Source organism: Strigops habroptila, chromosome W (genome assembly GCF_004027225.2).
Source record: "Strigops habroptila isolate Jane chromosome W, bStrHab1.2.pri, whole genome shotgun sequence".
In the NCBI taxonomy this organism is placed as follows: domain Eukaryota; kingdom Metazoa; phylum Chordata; class Aves; order Psittaciformes; family Psittacidae; genus Strigops; species Strigops habroptila.
Genome location: NC_044301.2, coordinates 26703031 through 26718778, shown reverse-complemented (window position 1 = coordinate 26718778; position 15748 = coordinate 26703031). Strand labels below are relative to the sequence as shown.

At 45.3% G+C, this 15748-nt stretch overlaps 1 protein-coding gene across 1 annotated transcript in view; it reads left to right on the top strand.

Moving 5' to 3' along the window:
- Window positions 1-15748, top strand: part of LOC115618943 (E3 ubiquitin-protein ligase AMFR-like) — a 68120-nt gene that overhangs the window by 8999 nt on the left and 43373 nt on the right. Inside the window, exons 3-4 of the mRNA XM_030510917.1 lie at window positions 2600-2764; window positions 4536-4688. Coding sequence (XP_030366777.1) covers window positions 2600-2764; window positions 4536-4688 — 318 coding nt within the window. The remainder of the gene's footprint in view (window positions 1-2599; window positions 2765-4535; window positions 4689-15748) is intronic.

Sequence of the window (15748 nt, the reverse complement as noted above, 5' to 3'; positions counted from 1 at the left end):
GGTGTGTTGAGAGATGTGGGATCTGAGCATGACGTGAATGGTATGGAATAAGGGGTGGATACTGTCCTGGGTTCAACTATAGCAGTCATTTTTCTCCTTCTTAGTAGCTGGTGCAGTGCTGTGTTTTTTAACTTTCAGCCTGGGAACAACGCTGATAACACTGATGTTTTTAGTTGTTGCTAAGTAATGTTTATTCCAACCAAGGACTTTCTCAGTCTCGTGCTTTGCCAGGGAGGAGGGGAAGCTGGGAGGAAGCAGAGACAGGACACCTGACCCAAACCAGCCAAAGGGGTATTCCATACCACAGCACGTCATGCCCAGTATATAAACCGGGGGGAGTTACCCGGAAGGGCTAGATCACTGCTCGGGTCGGGCTGGGTATCGGTCGGCGGGTGGTGAGCAATTGTATCCTCTCCCCTTGTTATTTCACTAATCATTATTATCATTGGTGGTAGCAGTAGTGGTTTTGTATTATACCTTAGTTGCGGGACTGCTCTTATCTCAACCCGTGGGAGTTACATTCTTTTGATTCTCCTCCGCATTCCTCCGGGAGCGGGGGGGGGAAGGGGGGGAGTGAGCGAGCGGCTGTGTGGTTCTGAGTTACCGGCTGGGCTCAAACCACGACATAGTAGTAGTTTTATGTTTAGTTATTGGACTGTTCTTATCTCAACCCATGGGGTTTACATTCTTTCGATTCTCCTCCCCATCCTGCCTGGAGGGGGGGAAGGGGGGTGTGTGTGTGTGAGTGAATGGGTGTGTGGTTCTGAGTTACTGGTTGGGCTTAAACCACGACATTTCTGAAGCGAACTTTTCCAGTGTTCCTATTGTGTTTTCTAAGCCCAACTTGAAACTCCTGCTTCCTTAATGAACTTTGTCAGATTTTTTTTTTTCAAGTGCAAAATTTCAGAATACTTATAACATGGGTTCTGCTGTACTTGGTTTGTGCTTGGTAGCATTTCTCCAGTGTGTTTTGTAGTCATTTATCAGCACTGGCAGTCCAAGTTCCCTATTGTACCTTGTTTTGTGCCTTGATTGCTGGAGGAGTGCTTTCTGTCCTCATATGCTGAGTGCATGGTTTATCTGCCCTCATGTTTAAGAGGGAGTAGGCAGGCATATGCCCAGAGAAAGGAGTTAAGCAGGGCTGAAAACTCAGGTGGTTTAGTCTTGCTCTTGGGCTAGGTGAGAATGTTTTTAAAAATTTAGCATTGAACCCCAGGCTTTTTACAAACAGGATCCTGCAAAAGATGAAAGTAGCAGCAGCAGTTTGAATAGATTCTGTATATTTTTTTAAAAGGAAAGTCAAAGGCATAAGTTGCTCTGTGTAAATGCAATAGCAGTGGTTTGAAATGTGTTTGCATATTTTAGTTAAAAGTATGTAAATGCAGTTTTTCAGGAGAAATCAGGCCATGATGATTTTCGGCATGCAGAACTGGGGCACATAAAGTTTCACTAATAACCATGGGTCTCTCAAAGCCTGTTGTATTTGTAATTCACAAATAGAGCCTCCGAGTGAAGCCTATGAAAAACAAGGCACTATCAAACTGCTTTGGGCCAGATCTACTTTCCAGTCTGCGTCAACTACAAGGATGTGGAATTTTAACCAGCGATAATTTCCAGAATGTTCTCTACCCTCTTAAAAACTGAAGAGAAAAGCAGGAACAGTGTGGATCCATTTGTGTTTGAGCAGTGGGAGTATGCTTCTGTTTTCCACATAAAGGAAAGCCGGTTATTAATATTGGCAAGCCAAAAATGTCTGCATTGTGAAGGAATTCTGGGCCTGTCTTAACTAAACTCCTGGTGATTTTGTCATGTTCTTTAACAAAGCATTTTATTTCATGAATGCTTTTATCCCCAATGAGCTGGCTCGCTATCTGCTGCTTGAGACCATTGTATTGTTTCTTTCGTACTGTGCGTGCATGGGAATAGGGTTTTTTTTCATTGCTCATTTGTCTCATTCTCCACTGCAGGCATTGTGCTTTTTAAGAACAGACTTTGTCATCTTCCCTTAATCATCTGTACTTTTGACAGGTTCTTGGAAGCAAGGTGCTAGGCTATTTGGGCATCTTGTATAACTAACCGTGGCACTTCTCTTAGCAAAGAGGACTTTGTTCACAGCCCAATAGCTGTATTTCTTGGGCATGGAGAATCAAACTAAGATCAAACTTGGTTTGTGCTAAGCTAAGGGTAATAAATGCTATTCAAGAAGTGTGTGCAGCAGGCTTTTGCTAACATATTGTTGCATTTCTACTTCCATCTTGGTTTTTTTCCTTTCTCTTTTTTTCTCTCCTTCTCTCCCCTGCATGTAGAATCATAGAATCAACTAGGCTGGAAAAGACCTTGAAGATCATCAAGTCCAACCTTTACCCCAGCACTGTCAAGGCCACCACTAAACCATGTCACTAAGGGCCTCATCTACACATTTTTTGAACACTTCCAGGGACGGTGATTCTACCACTTCCCTGGGAAGCCTGTTTCAATACCTGATCATCCTCTCACTCAGTGAAGAAATTTCTCCTAATATCCAGTCTAAACTTCCCCTGGCACAGCTCATGGCTTGTCAGTGCTCTCGCTTCAGTAACCAAATGTCTTTCCTTTACAGCATCTCAAGGATAAATTCTGGAATTTCATTTTCTACAAGTTCATCTTCATTTTTGGTGTGCTGAATGTTCAGACAGTGGAAGAAGTGGTGATGTGGTGCCTCTGGTTCTTTGGACTTGTGTTTCTTCATCTTATGGTTCAGCTCTGCAAGGATCGCTTTGAATATGTGAGTTTTGATTGAGGGCTGTTTTTTGGGCCATGCAAATTCAGTTTCTAGTTTGGGCACTGCCTCGTGATCAGTTACAAACAGATTATTTAGACCTTTTCCCTACCCTGTGGCACTGAACATGTGCACCTCCCAGTAGCTTCAAATACTTGCTTTAAAGCGCACATGAATTGTACTCCTTCAGTTTTCCCATGAGTCAAATGGAGCTGAAGATATACTTTTTTTTTCTTTGATAAATTGCTCCTTCTACGTGCTCTATAATTACTATTACATAACTCTGTGAGATGTCTTCATAGCTCTGCTGAGCAGAGAAATCTTGATAGTAGAACATCCCTTAGGTTGGTGCCCTCTAGGATTGGTCTATGAAGCCTGTTTCTGCGGATTCTGCGCTCAGGTTTCAAGCTCGTTTGCATATACCAAATATTGTCTTTATACAGTGCAACTTTCTCCATAAGCTACATCCCAGTTTCTGTTAATACCAAGAATAAATTCAGTAGAGATGCAGAAATTGAAGGCTGGGCAAGGAAGAAGGAACTGGAATGTTAACAGAAACATCTTTTAATGTCTATAATGGACATGTGTTTTCCTCAGCTTCTCTGTCCTGCAATGAAAGTTTGAACTAAGTTGAATCCATGAATTTCCTTTTGGTAGCTCTGTGCTTTGCTGCTTTTTTTTTTTTTTTTTTGTTTAGTATCCAGTAAGGGCTGTTACTTCACAAGAAGCTAAGCACTAAGCTTGAAACTAGATTGGTTGAGGTTAGGAAAATGGAGACAGAAGCAAACAAGGCAGCCATCTGATATTTTTAGTGTTGTTCAGAAAGCTGTGAAAGAACAAAGCTCATGGAAAAAAATCCTTATTATATTCCTTCTGCATTCAAAGCATGTATTGTAATTCTTTACTTGGACAAACAGTACTTGTGTGATCTGCCTTGCAGACTTGGGGGGATGCGGCACTGAACCAGATATAAAGGAGGAAGAAAAGCAATTTAAAAACAAAACATGGAAGTCAACTTCATCAACTGGACCAGAGGGAAGCTTTGGGCAACTCCTTTCCTTGTCCTGTTATTCCCTTTCCTGCCCTGAAAATAAAGGGGTGGGCCACCAATACTTTGCCTCTTGGGTTGTCTTTGATTTCAACAACCTACGTGTAGCCTACTGTTAAGGCAGTTTAGAGAATTAGTATGCTATGCACGCTATTGAATGAGACAACTATTTTAAGCAGACTCTCTCCAGCAGTCTCTAGCTGCAGGTTGAATTTTTGGGGGAGATGTCTCCTTCCAGAAGAAGATGACATTGGAAGAGCTACAGGCTGGAAGATAAAGCTGGACAAGTTCAGATGAAAAATTGGCAGAACAATTCTCATTTCTCAAAGACTGTATATTAAGGTTGGGTGTCTTTGTAAAATGCATGTTCATCCTATGCAAATGCTGTAGATTTGATGCAGAAACTACTGTGTGAGAAAGTGCCTGTGGTTTTCTTGCACAGGTGATCTAAACATTAGATCAGATAATCGTAATGATCCCTTCTGGCTTTAAAAGCCTGGTGACTGTAAATGACAGTGAAACGGATGAGGCTTAGGGATGGTGTGTGGTTTTAGCTTTATTCTGGGTCATCTGTTACTACACTGTGTGGTTGAGGTTATGAAATCTGTTTTATTCTAGAAAGCAAAAGATTTTCCTGGATGAGGACTTGTTTGGTGAGGTGACTATGGAAGGCAGGGTGGATGAAGTACTCCTTTAAACATGTTTTGTGTTTATGTATTTGTGTTGCAGCTTTCCTTCTCTCCTACCACACCCATGAGCAGCCACATAAGAGTCATGACCCTGCTTGTAGCCATGCTCCTGTCCTGCTGCGGATTAGCCGTCATCTGTGGTGTTATCGGCTACACCCATGGCATGCACACATGGGCTTTCATGGCAGCAGAGGTGAGACTTCCTTCGTGTGTCGTGGTTTCTGCTTTGCTTTTCACCCCTTACTTGGGGGTATCGTGGCATGCAGTGGGTTTCTTTTTAGTTACTCACTGTCGTGGTTTGAGCCCAGCCGGTAACTCGGAACCACGCAGCTGCTCGCTCACTCCCCCACTTCTTCCTCCCCCCGCTCCCGGAGGGATGGGGAGGAGAATCGGAAGAATGTAACTCCCACGGGTTGAGATAAGAGCAGTCCAGTAACTAAGGTATAATACAAAACCACTACTGCTACCACCAATGATAATAACAATAAGGGAAATAACAAGGGGAGGGGATACAATTGCTCACCACCCGCCGACCGATACCCAGCCTGACCCGATCAGTGACCTGGGCCTTCCGGGTAACTCCCCCTGGTTTCTATACTGGGCATGACGTGCTGTGGTATGGAATACCCCTTTGGCCGGTTTGGGTCAGGCGTCCTGTCTCTGCTTCCTCCTGGTTTCCCCTCCTCCCTGGCAAAGCATGAGACTGAGAAAGTCCTTGGTCGGAGTAAACATTACTTAGCAACAACTAAAACATCGGTGTTATCAGCGTTGTTCCCAGGCTGAAAGTTAAAAAACACAGCACTGCACCAGCTACTAAGAAGGAGAAAAATGACTGCTATAGCTGAACCCAGGACAGTATCCACCCCTTATTCCATACCATTCAGGTCATGCTCAGATCCCAGATCTCTCAACACACCATCGCCCCTGTCCCATATATGCACATATATATACACCCAAACACAAAGAGAAAGATATCATTCCCTAGTCCATGGACCAATCCCTATGAAATTGCTGAATTCATCCAGTCCATGATGTCAGGCTCCATCTCTTGTAATAGTCTTTCAGGGCAGGAAGGACGGTGTGTAGCGTTGGGTTGTTGCCTGCTGATGACACTGCCAAACTCGTCTGGTCACTGCTGAGCTCGTCTGGTTTCCTCAAAATTCATTCTTTGTTGAGGTGATGATCGGAGGGAAGTCAGGGTCAGTTGCTGACGACCTGAAGATATCTAGCTGGTGGGCTAAAAAAGTGTTATAGAGCAGGCAACAGTGTACAATTTAGTTCATTGGCTGTTTTCCCCCAAAATTAAATCCCCTTGAGGTACACACTGGACTTCCCCATCTTCCCACATTACCCACCAACTATATCCAGGTCCCTGAGCAAAAGCAACCCCACGAGGGGGTTTGCCTTTACCTGAAGCAGGAATAACCCAGACTGTCTTCCCCAACAAATTCTTTATGTGCACCACAGGAACTTTATCCCCCTCTACAGTAGGTAAAAGTTCTGATTGGGCTGGGCCAGCCCTGTTGGCAGATCCCCTAGTGTTGACCAACCAGGTGGCTTTTGGTAAATGTGTATCCCAGTGTTTGAAAGTCCCACCACCCATTGCTCTCAGGGTAGTTTTTAACAGCCCATTGTACCATTCGATTTTCCCAGAGGCTGGTGCATGGTAGGGGATGCGATATACCCACTCAATGCCATGCTCTTTGGCCCAAGTGTCTATAAGGTTGTTCTGGAAATGAGTCCCATTGTCTGACTCAATTCTCTCTGGGGTGCCGTGTCGCCAAAGGACTTGTTTCTCAAGGCCCAGGATAGTGTTCTGGGCAGTGGCGTGGGACACAGTGTATGTTTCCAGCCAGCCGGTGGTTGCTTCCACCATGGTAAGCACATGGCGCTTGCCTTGGCGGATCGGCAGGAGTGTAATATAGTCAATCTGCCAGGCCTCCTCATACTTGTACTTCAGCCATCGTCCTCCATACCAGAGAGGCTTTAATCGTTTGGCTTGCTTAATTGCAGCACATGTTTCACATTTGTGAATAACCTGGGCAATAGTGTCCATTGTTAAGTCCACCCCTCGATCACGAGCCCATCTATATGTTGCATCTCTGCCTTGATGGCCTGAGGTGTCATGGGCCCACAGGGCTGAAAATAATTCACTCTTATGTTGCCAGTCTAAGACCATCTGAGCCACTTCAATCTTAGCAGCTTTATCCACTTGCTGGTTGTTCTGGTGTTCCACAGTGGCCCGACTCTTGGGTACATGAGCATCTACGTGGCATACCTTCACCACCAGGTTCTGCACCTGGGTAGCAATATCTTGCCACAAAGCAGCAGCCCAGATGGGTTTACTTCTGCTTTGCCAGTTGCTCTGCTTCCATTGCTGCAACCACCCCCACAGGGCATTTGCCACCATCCATGAGTCAGTATAGAGATCAAGTACTGGCCATTTTTTGTCATTCATTAATGTCCAAGGCCAGCTGGATGGCTTTCACCTCTGCAAACTGACTCTATTCACCCTCTCCTTCAGCAGTTTCTGCAACTTGTCCCAGGGGACTCCACACAGCTGCCTTCCATCTCCAATGCTTTCCCACAATATGGCAGGACCCATCAGTAAACAAGGCATATTGCTTTTCACTCTCTGACAGTTCATTATATGGTGGGGCCTCTTCAGCACGCGTCACCTCCTCTTCTGGTGACATCCCAAAATCTTTGCCCTCTGTCCAGTCCATGATGACTTCTAGAATTCCTGGACGACTGGGATTACCTGTTTGAGCTCATTGTGTAATTAGTGCGGCCCACTTACTCCATGTAGCATCAGTTGCATGATGTGTAGAGGAGACCCTGCCTTTGAACATCTGGCCCAGCACAGGCAACCGGGGTGCCAAGAGGAGCTGCGCTTCAGTTCCAATCGCTTCTGAGGCAGCTCGAACCCCTTCATAGGCTGCCAGTATCTCTTTTTCAGTGGGAGTATAGCCGGCCTCAGATCCTTTATATCCCCGACTCCAAAAGCCGAGGGGTCGACCTCGAGTCTCCCCTGGAGCTTTCTGCCAGAGGCTCCAGGTAGGACCATTCTCCCCGGCTGCAGTATAGAGCATATTTTTTACATCTGGCCTGGCCTTGACTGGTCCAAGGTCTACTGCATGAGCTATCATTTAATTTGTTCAAAGGCTTGTTGTTGCTCAGGGCCCCATTTGAAATCATTTTTCTTCCGGGTCACATGGTAGAGAGGGCTTACAATCAGACTGTAATTTGGGATGTGCATTTTCCAGTACCCTGCAACACCTAAGAAAGCTTGTGTTTCTTGCTTATTAGTTGGTGGAGACATTGCTGTTATCTTGTGATCACGTCTGTGGGCATCTGGCAACGTCCATCTTGCCGTTTTATTTCCCAAAATTCAATCTCCTGTGCAGGTCCCTTGACCTTACTCCCTTTTATGGCAAAACCGGCCTTCAGCAGGATTTGGATTATCTTCCTCCCTTTCTCAAAAACTTCTTCCACTGTATCACCCCACACGATGATGTCATCAATGTATTGCAGGTGTTCTGGAGGTTGTCCCTGTTCCAGTGCAGTCTGGATCAATCCATGGCAGATGGTAGGGCTGTGTTTCCACCTCTGGGGTAGTCAGTTCCAAGTGTACTGGACGCCCCTCCAAGTGAAAGCAAACTGTGGCCTGCATTCTGCTGCCAAAGGGATTGAGAAAAATGCATTGGCACTGTCAATTGTGGCATCCCACTTGGCTGCCTTTGACTCCAGTTCATATTGAAGTTCTAGCATGTCCGGTACGGCAGCACTCAATGGTGGTGTGACTTCATTCAGGCCACGATAGTCTACTGTTAGTCTCCACTCTCCATTAGACTTTTGCACTGGCCATATGGGGCTATTAAAGGGTGAGTGGGTCCTGCTGATCACTCCTTGGCTCTCCAGTCTACGGATCAGCTTATGGATGGGAATCAGGGAGTCTCGATTAGTGCGATATTGCCGCCGGTGCACTGTTGTGGTCGCGATTGGCACTTGTTGTTCTTCGACCTTCAGCAACCCCACAACAGAAGGATCCTCTGAGAGACCGGGTAAGGTGGACAGCTGCTTAATTTCCTCTGTCTCCAAGGCAGCGATACCAAAAGCCCATCTATACCCTTTTGGGTCTTTGAAGTACCCTCTCCTGAGACAGTCTATGCCAAGGATGCATGGAGCCCCTGGACCAGTCACAATGGGGTGTTTTTGCCACTTCCTCTCAGTCAGGCTGATTTCAGCCTCCAGTACAGTCAACTCTTGGGATCCTCCTGTCACTCCAGAAACACAAATGGGTTCCACCCCTTGACACCTTGATGGCATCAGGGTACACTGTGCACCGGTATCTACTAGAGCCTTATACTTCTGTGGGACTGATGTGCCAGGCCATCTGATCCACACAGTCCAGTAAATCCGATTATCCCTCTCCTCCACCTGGCTGGAGGCAGGGCCCCTCTAATAGTGATCATAAAATTCTCCACTTATGTCTTGTAGAAAGGGATTAGTATTCCTTATCACAGGAGCTGGAGTAAAATCAGCTCTTCCACTCCATCTGGGAAACTGCTCACCAGACACTGGAGCAGCAGCTTTTCTGGTAGGATCGTCCTTGACCATTGTTCTCCTCTTCAGTTCACGCACACATTGCTCCAGAACTGAGGTAGGTTTTCCATCCCACTTTCTCATGTCTTCTCCGTGATCCCACAGGTAAAACCATAGGGTGGTCCGTGGCGTGTACCTCCTATATTTTCTTTCTCGAGCAGTAGGGCATCTTCTGTTAATAGCTGAGACATGGGTTGGTACACGTGGGGAGCTGGATAGATCGGATAAATCGTCTCTCAATTGTTTGAACTCCTGGGACAGTTTTTCCACAGCTGAAATGATGGAAGGGGTGAGATTGTCTTCGAACTCTCGGAGTTGACGAATCAGGTAATCTGCTGTTGGTGATATTCCGTCATTCCAGGTCATTGATGCCAATGAGTGGGCATATGATGATGGTGCACTCCGTGTAAGTTTCAACCACATGGGTCGTGTACATTCGACTTCATCTGGATCTACGGATGTGTTCCTGGCATCCGTCCTACAATAGATCATCTCTAGAATGGCTGATTCCCTCAGGGACTGGATGCCTTTCTCTATCGTGGTCCAGTTGGCTGAGGGACTCCTAACATCGTCTTTGTAGGGAAACCTTTCCTTCACAGCTGCCAACAGCCGCCTCCAAAGGCTGAGGGCTCGCTTCTCTCTTGCAATCGCTTTTTCAATTCCTCCTTCCCTAGGAAGTGATCCCAGCTGCTTGGCTTCCCTCCCTTCTAGTTCGTGACCGTCGGCCCCATTGTCCCAGCATCGGAGCAACCAGGTGACAATGTGCTCCCCTGGAAGACGGGTGAAATCTTTTCGCATATTCCGCAGCTCAGTTGACGTCCGGGGTCGAGAAGTCACTTCTTCTTCCTCTTCCTCTGATCCACGTAGTAGTAACTCTTGTTCAGATGCTGTTGCATGTAGTAATGGCATTGGGTCTTCATCTTTCTTGACTGCAGGGGTTGCTCTTTGTGCCTCTCGTCTGCTTTTGCTTACAGGGGCAACAGACATTGTTACAAGCTGGCCATTTGGTTTAGCTGCAGTGTTTGTCACTGTGGTTGGAGTGACTGCAGTGTCTGCAACTAGGATTGGAGTGGCTGCAGCGTCTGCCACTAGGGTTGGTGTAGCTGCAGTGTCTGTTGCCGGGGTTGGTGCAGCTGTTGTGCTTGGGGGTTGAGTAACAGCAACAGCTGCATTGTTTATTGCTGTCGGGGTTTGAGTAGCTACTGTGCTTGTCGCTGGGGTTGGTGTAGCTGCTGTATTTGAAGTTGGAGTAGTTGCGTTGTCTGTTGTGGTCAGGGTTTGAGTAGCTGCTGTGCTTGTAGTTGGTGTAGCTGCATTGTCTGTTACTTTGCCATCAGATCCAGAGACATTTTTTTCCCTTTGAAGGTTAGTGTTGAGCAGGGCTCTGTAGGCGTAGGCCAAGCCCCAGCACGTTGCCATGATTTGTCCCTCTCTGGTATAAACAGAACGACAGCACACCTCGTTTAAGTGTTTTACTAGTTTTTCCGGATGTTGCACTTGTTCAGGGGTGAAGTTCCAAAGCACTGGAGGGGCCCACTGGCCTAGATACTTGCCCATACTATCCCACACACCCTGCCACTCATGACTGTCCAGCCTCAGGGAAAATCTCTCGGTGGTCCTCCTATATCGTTGTCTAACCCTAGACCAGATTTGAACCCGATACTGCTTAACTTTTGAGATCAGACGAAATAAGGTGTTCCCAGGGTGGGATGGCCATGGTTAAAACACACTTCATATGTTTGCCGACATGGTGATCCCCAGTACAATCAGCAGGCAGGTCTCAAGGGTATTCAAAGGCCATCCAAAACCTTCAGAACTCTCAACTGCTGTTGCAAATAGGCTGGTGTTGGAACAGGGGGTGAAAGGGAATGCCTCCTTTCTAAGTTGACCCCCTGAGGAGAAAAAAAAAGCTATGCAATTGCTAAAATATTTCATTATATACCTCCCAAAGTATAGAGGTGATGGCCACACCGGAAGCACAAACCAGACCAGTTTCATGATCAATGAGTCTATTGTATTACAAGTCATTACCATGAAGTACAGTGAAACAAGAACCTTAGCCCAGGCCCCCCAGCCGATAAACACTAAAACAGCAAATACTGGCTCTAAGTAAGGTACAACATGCTGAAACTCTGAGATCAAGCACAATAAGTCTGAGAGCCAAATAATCACCATTGTGACAAGTAGTAACAATGAGTGCTTATCACAAATATGATTAGACACACTCTGGTCAGATCTGTCGTTATCTCAACCCTTTGTGCCCCACGTTGGGCGCCACAAAGAACTGTCGTGGTTTGAGCCCAGCCGGTAACTCGGAACCACGCAGCCGCTCACTCACTCCCCCCCTTCTTCCTCCCCCTGCTCCCGGAGGGATGGGGAGGAGAATTGGAAGAATGTAACTCCCACGGGTTGAGATAAGAGCAGTCCAGTAACTAAGGTATAATAGAAAACCACTACTGCTACCCCCAATAATAATAACGATAAGGGAAATAAGAAGGGGAGAGGATACAATTGCTCACCACCCGCCGACCGATACCCAGCCTGATTCAAGCAGTGATCTGGATCTTCCGGGTAACTCCCCCCGGTTTATATACTGGGCATGACGTGCTGTGGTATGGAATACCCCTTTGGCCAGTTTGGTTCAGGTGTCCTGTCTCTGCTTCCTCCCGGCTTCCCGTCCTCCCTGGCAGGGCATGAGACTGAGAAAGTCCTTGGTCAGAGTAAACGTTACTTAGCAACGACTAAAAACATTGGTGTATTATCAGCGTTGTTCCCAGGCTGAAAGTTAAAAAACACAGCACTGTACCAGCTCCTAAGAAGGAGAAAAATGACTGCTATAGCTGAACCCTGGACACTCTACAAGGAAGAAACTCCAAAGATGCAAACAAGCCTTTCCTTGTTTTAGAGTAGTTGCTGGGTCTGCATGCTTTTTCTCTTTAGATTTTAAGCCTTCAAAAAAAAATCTTTGTCTGAAGGAGCGAATGAGAGGATAAATCCGTAAGATGATGTTGAAACCAAATGGCAGCCTATGAGAAAATAATGGTTGTGCTTCATGAATGTTGCAAGAAGGGTTAGTTGAAATAGCTGCTAGAGAGAGGGAGACAGTGTCCATCAAAGTGTAATGTGCACCTCAGCTTGTTCCTTTGAGGTTTTATTTCCTTTTTAATTTCTTCCCAAAAAGAATGAGACTATGTTTGTGCCAAGAATAGTGTCTCAACTGAGATGAGCAGCACGTGTTTTTGCACTCCTGAACCCTTGACAGCATGGAGTAAACAGTATGCTTGTGGAACGAGCGTCAGTATGTTTTTGATGTTACAGTGGGTTGTTGCACTCTGCCTGAGGAAGTGATAATCTTCAGCAACAGGGAGGTAACCAGTATAATTGCATTTCAGTCGTGTTAGCATATCCTTAGTTCAGATAACAAGTAGCATGTACAGTTTGTTTTTCTTCTCCTATCTTGAATTCATACTTGGAGTTAGCTGATAGTATGATGCTGGTCACACAACAGTTCAGTTTCATATGTCAGCTTACTTTTCCCTAAATAAGAAAATATGCAAGGCCAGATTTGTAATTACACAGTGGAACGTATTGAAGATTTGTCAGTGTCTTTAATAGGTGGGGTCTTGGTGGTGGGTGTGTCTCTTATCTTGGTGTGGCAGAAGGATGCATCGTATGTGTGCCAGCATGGTGTAGGTTTATCAGGGAGTGTTGCATTGCCCAAGTTTTGCCTCCTTGGTGCTGTGGTGGTGTGTTTTGGGTTGCAGGGTGTGGCCCAGCTATTCATTTCAGTGGGAGCTGTTCTGTCTGGTCATGAACAAAGGAGTAGCTCAGTCAGCAGAAGTGTGTGGTGCTCAGCTAAGTTGTGGATCCGCACATCTTGCTGTGCTGCTGGAAAGGGTCTCTTATCCTTGCAGCTGCTGGTTTTTGAGGGTGTGCCTGAGCTGAGGGTTGCACAAGCCTGTTAGGTTTGATAGCCTCAGATGGACTCTGGAAAGCTGTCTGATTGTTTATTGAACTCATTTATAGTTTGGCCTCTGCAATATCCAAAGGCAACAAATTCTGCCTTTAACTTGGCTTTGTGTACGTGAAAGAGCTCTTTTATTTGTTCTGAATCTTCTGTCTGATAATGTCTTTGGCTGTCATATAATACATTTACAGTGAAAAACTGCAAAGAATCATTCCTTGTTTACTCTTCTTCATACCATTTGTGATTTTTATAGACCTTTCTCCTGTTCCCCTTTTGACTTCCCTTCCAAGCAAAAGAATTCTAGTCTGTTTAATCTTTCCTTATATGAATGTGTCTAATATCTTGTCCTTTCATGAACATTTTAAATATGCCTTTATATGGATTGGGCAACCGCGAGTAGTTTCCTTGATTTTAATACCCAGCAGTGATGGAAGTGGAATAAAACATTTAGGTTTCTTTCTGTAGAGGTACTAGCAGTGACACCTCATGGCAGTCCTCAAGCTCTCAGCAAAAAGCATTAAATCTTGCAGACTAAAATGTCTTCCTGGTGGTGGCTTGTGTGATGCTGTTCGAGAGGGACCCTGCCAAGTGTATTCCGTTAATGTAACTTAATGTAATTAAATACACACTAAGCTATTCATCTCTCTCCTGACTCTGCAAACATTGATTTAGCTTGATGCCTCGGGGTTTTCAGTAAAGCAATATAGATGTTTTTCTCAGGTTTTAGTTAGGCTTCCCCTTGTTCTGGATTGTTTGTCAGCATTTTCTTTCCTGCAAAGGATGGATGTGAAATGTGCAAATGCCCAGAGAAGGTTGAATGGGAACAGTCTGTAATTTTGAGTAAACATTGAGCTTTTTAGTCTTAATATATGGTATTTGAGAATTATAGTATAGCAAGTAGTGTCCAGTCTGTCTATCTTTGCACCTTTTTTTATTGTAAGAAGGACTTACTCCGTTCCTATAGCAGCTATCCTCTGATCCTGTTTCATACATCTCAGTTAAGACTGTATGATGATAGTGATATTCAAATCTTAGAATTGTACCTTGCAGATATTTTCCTGCAAGGCTTCTCATGCCACATCCATTATCCCATGGTTTGAGTGCCTTCCAGTCGTGTGCTAATCTGTGTGACTAGTATCTGCCAGTATCACAGAGTCCATGGGGGATAAGCAGTTTGTTTCAAGCGGAGCAAGAGCTCTCGAGGTGTTGGTACTGAAAATGGCCTGCTGTACATTTAGAACCTCAGATTGTGGAGTTGTGTAGCTTGTGAGGTAGCGTTGTACTTCCTGCAAAGCATTTCTCATGTCAGAATGTTGAAACATGTTTCTGGAAACTGTGGAGGAACCAGAGACCAGGGCCTTGACCCAGTCTGCACTTAGCTCATCCTTTTAATTTTGATGCTCCTGCTGACTCAGCATTAACGAGTATAAATCGGGTCAGTCTTGGAAATACTAACTTCTTAATAGTTGCAGAGACTAGATTCTTCAGATGTCTGCCTGATAGATGTTTTCCATGCTGGAGACCCCATGCTGGAGACCTTATGCCACAGGTACTGGTTTTGACACAGGTTTATTTTATTTTGATCCAGCAACTCAGGTAATCATTCTGTTTCACCACTTGGATGTTTAGAATTTGGACCTATTTGTTTGTCCTCTGTGGTCTGTCCAATGGTTCCCCATAGCCAAAGACCTTGTGTGAACAAGGTGTAGTCTTTTTCTGGTACCCACATACAGGGGAACAGTAGACAGCACAGGGTCTTGTAATGTGCCTTGCAGGAGCAGCTAGTGTATTAATTTAACTTTTATGGAAGATGTTTGTAATGAGAACAGCACAATGTGCTAGGTGACTTGCTGTTATCTTGATGGTTTTTTTGTGTGATGTGAGCATCTTATCCTAAAGCCCTTCTATGGATGAAAGATTGCACCAGTGTTTAAGTAGTCACAGGAACTATTTTAAAGCCAGCTAGTAAACAGTTGGCAGATATGTTGGCTATTACTAAGGATTAAATACACATAGAAGCATTTTAAGAATGCTTTCGTCCTGGGTTCAGCTGTAACAGTTTTTCCTTCCTAGTAGCTGTGGTGCAGTGCTGTGTTTTGGCTTTAGTCTGAGAACAATGCTGACAACACACTGACAGTTTAGTGGTTGCTAAGTAATGCTTATCCCAATCAAGGACTTTTCAGTCTCTCATGCTATGCCATTGAGGAGAGGCACAAGAAGCCGGGAGGAAGCAGAGACAGGACACCTGACCCAAACTAGCCAAAGGGGTATTCCATACCACAGCACATCATGCCCAGTATATAAACTGGGGGGAGTTACCCAGATGGGCAGATTGCTGCTCGGGTTGGGCTGGGTATCGTTTGGCAGGTGGTGAGCAATTGTATTGTGCGTCACTTGGGTTTATTGTTGGGTTTTTTTTCCTTCCCTTTTTAGTTTTATATTCTCTCCCCTTGTTATTTCCCTTATTATTATTATTGGTGGTAGCAGTAGTAGTTTTGTATTATACCTTAGTTGCTGGACTGTTCTTATCTCAACCCATGGGGTTTACATTGTTTCCTTTCTCCTCCCCATCCTGTGCAGAGAGGGGAGAAAGAAGGGGGGGAGTGAGCGTCTGCATGGTGAGTTACTGTCTGGGCTTAGACCATGATAATCCTTTGTGGTGCCCAATGTGGGGCACAAAG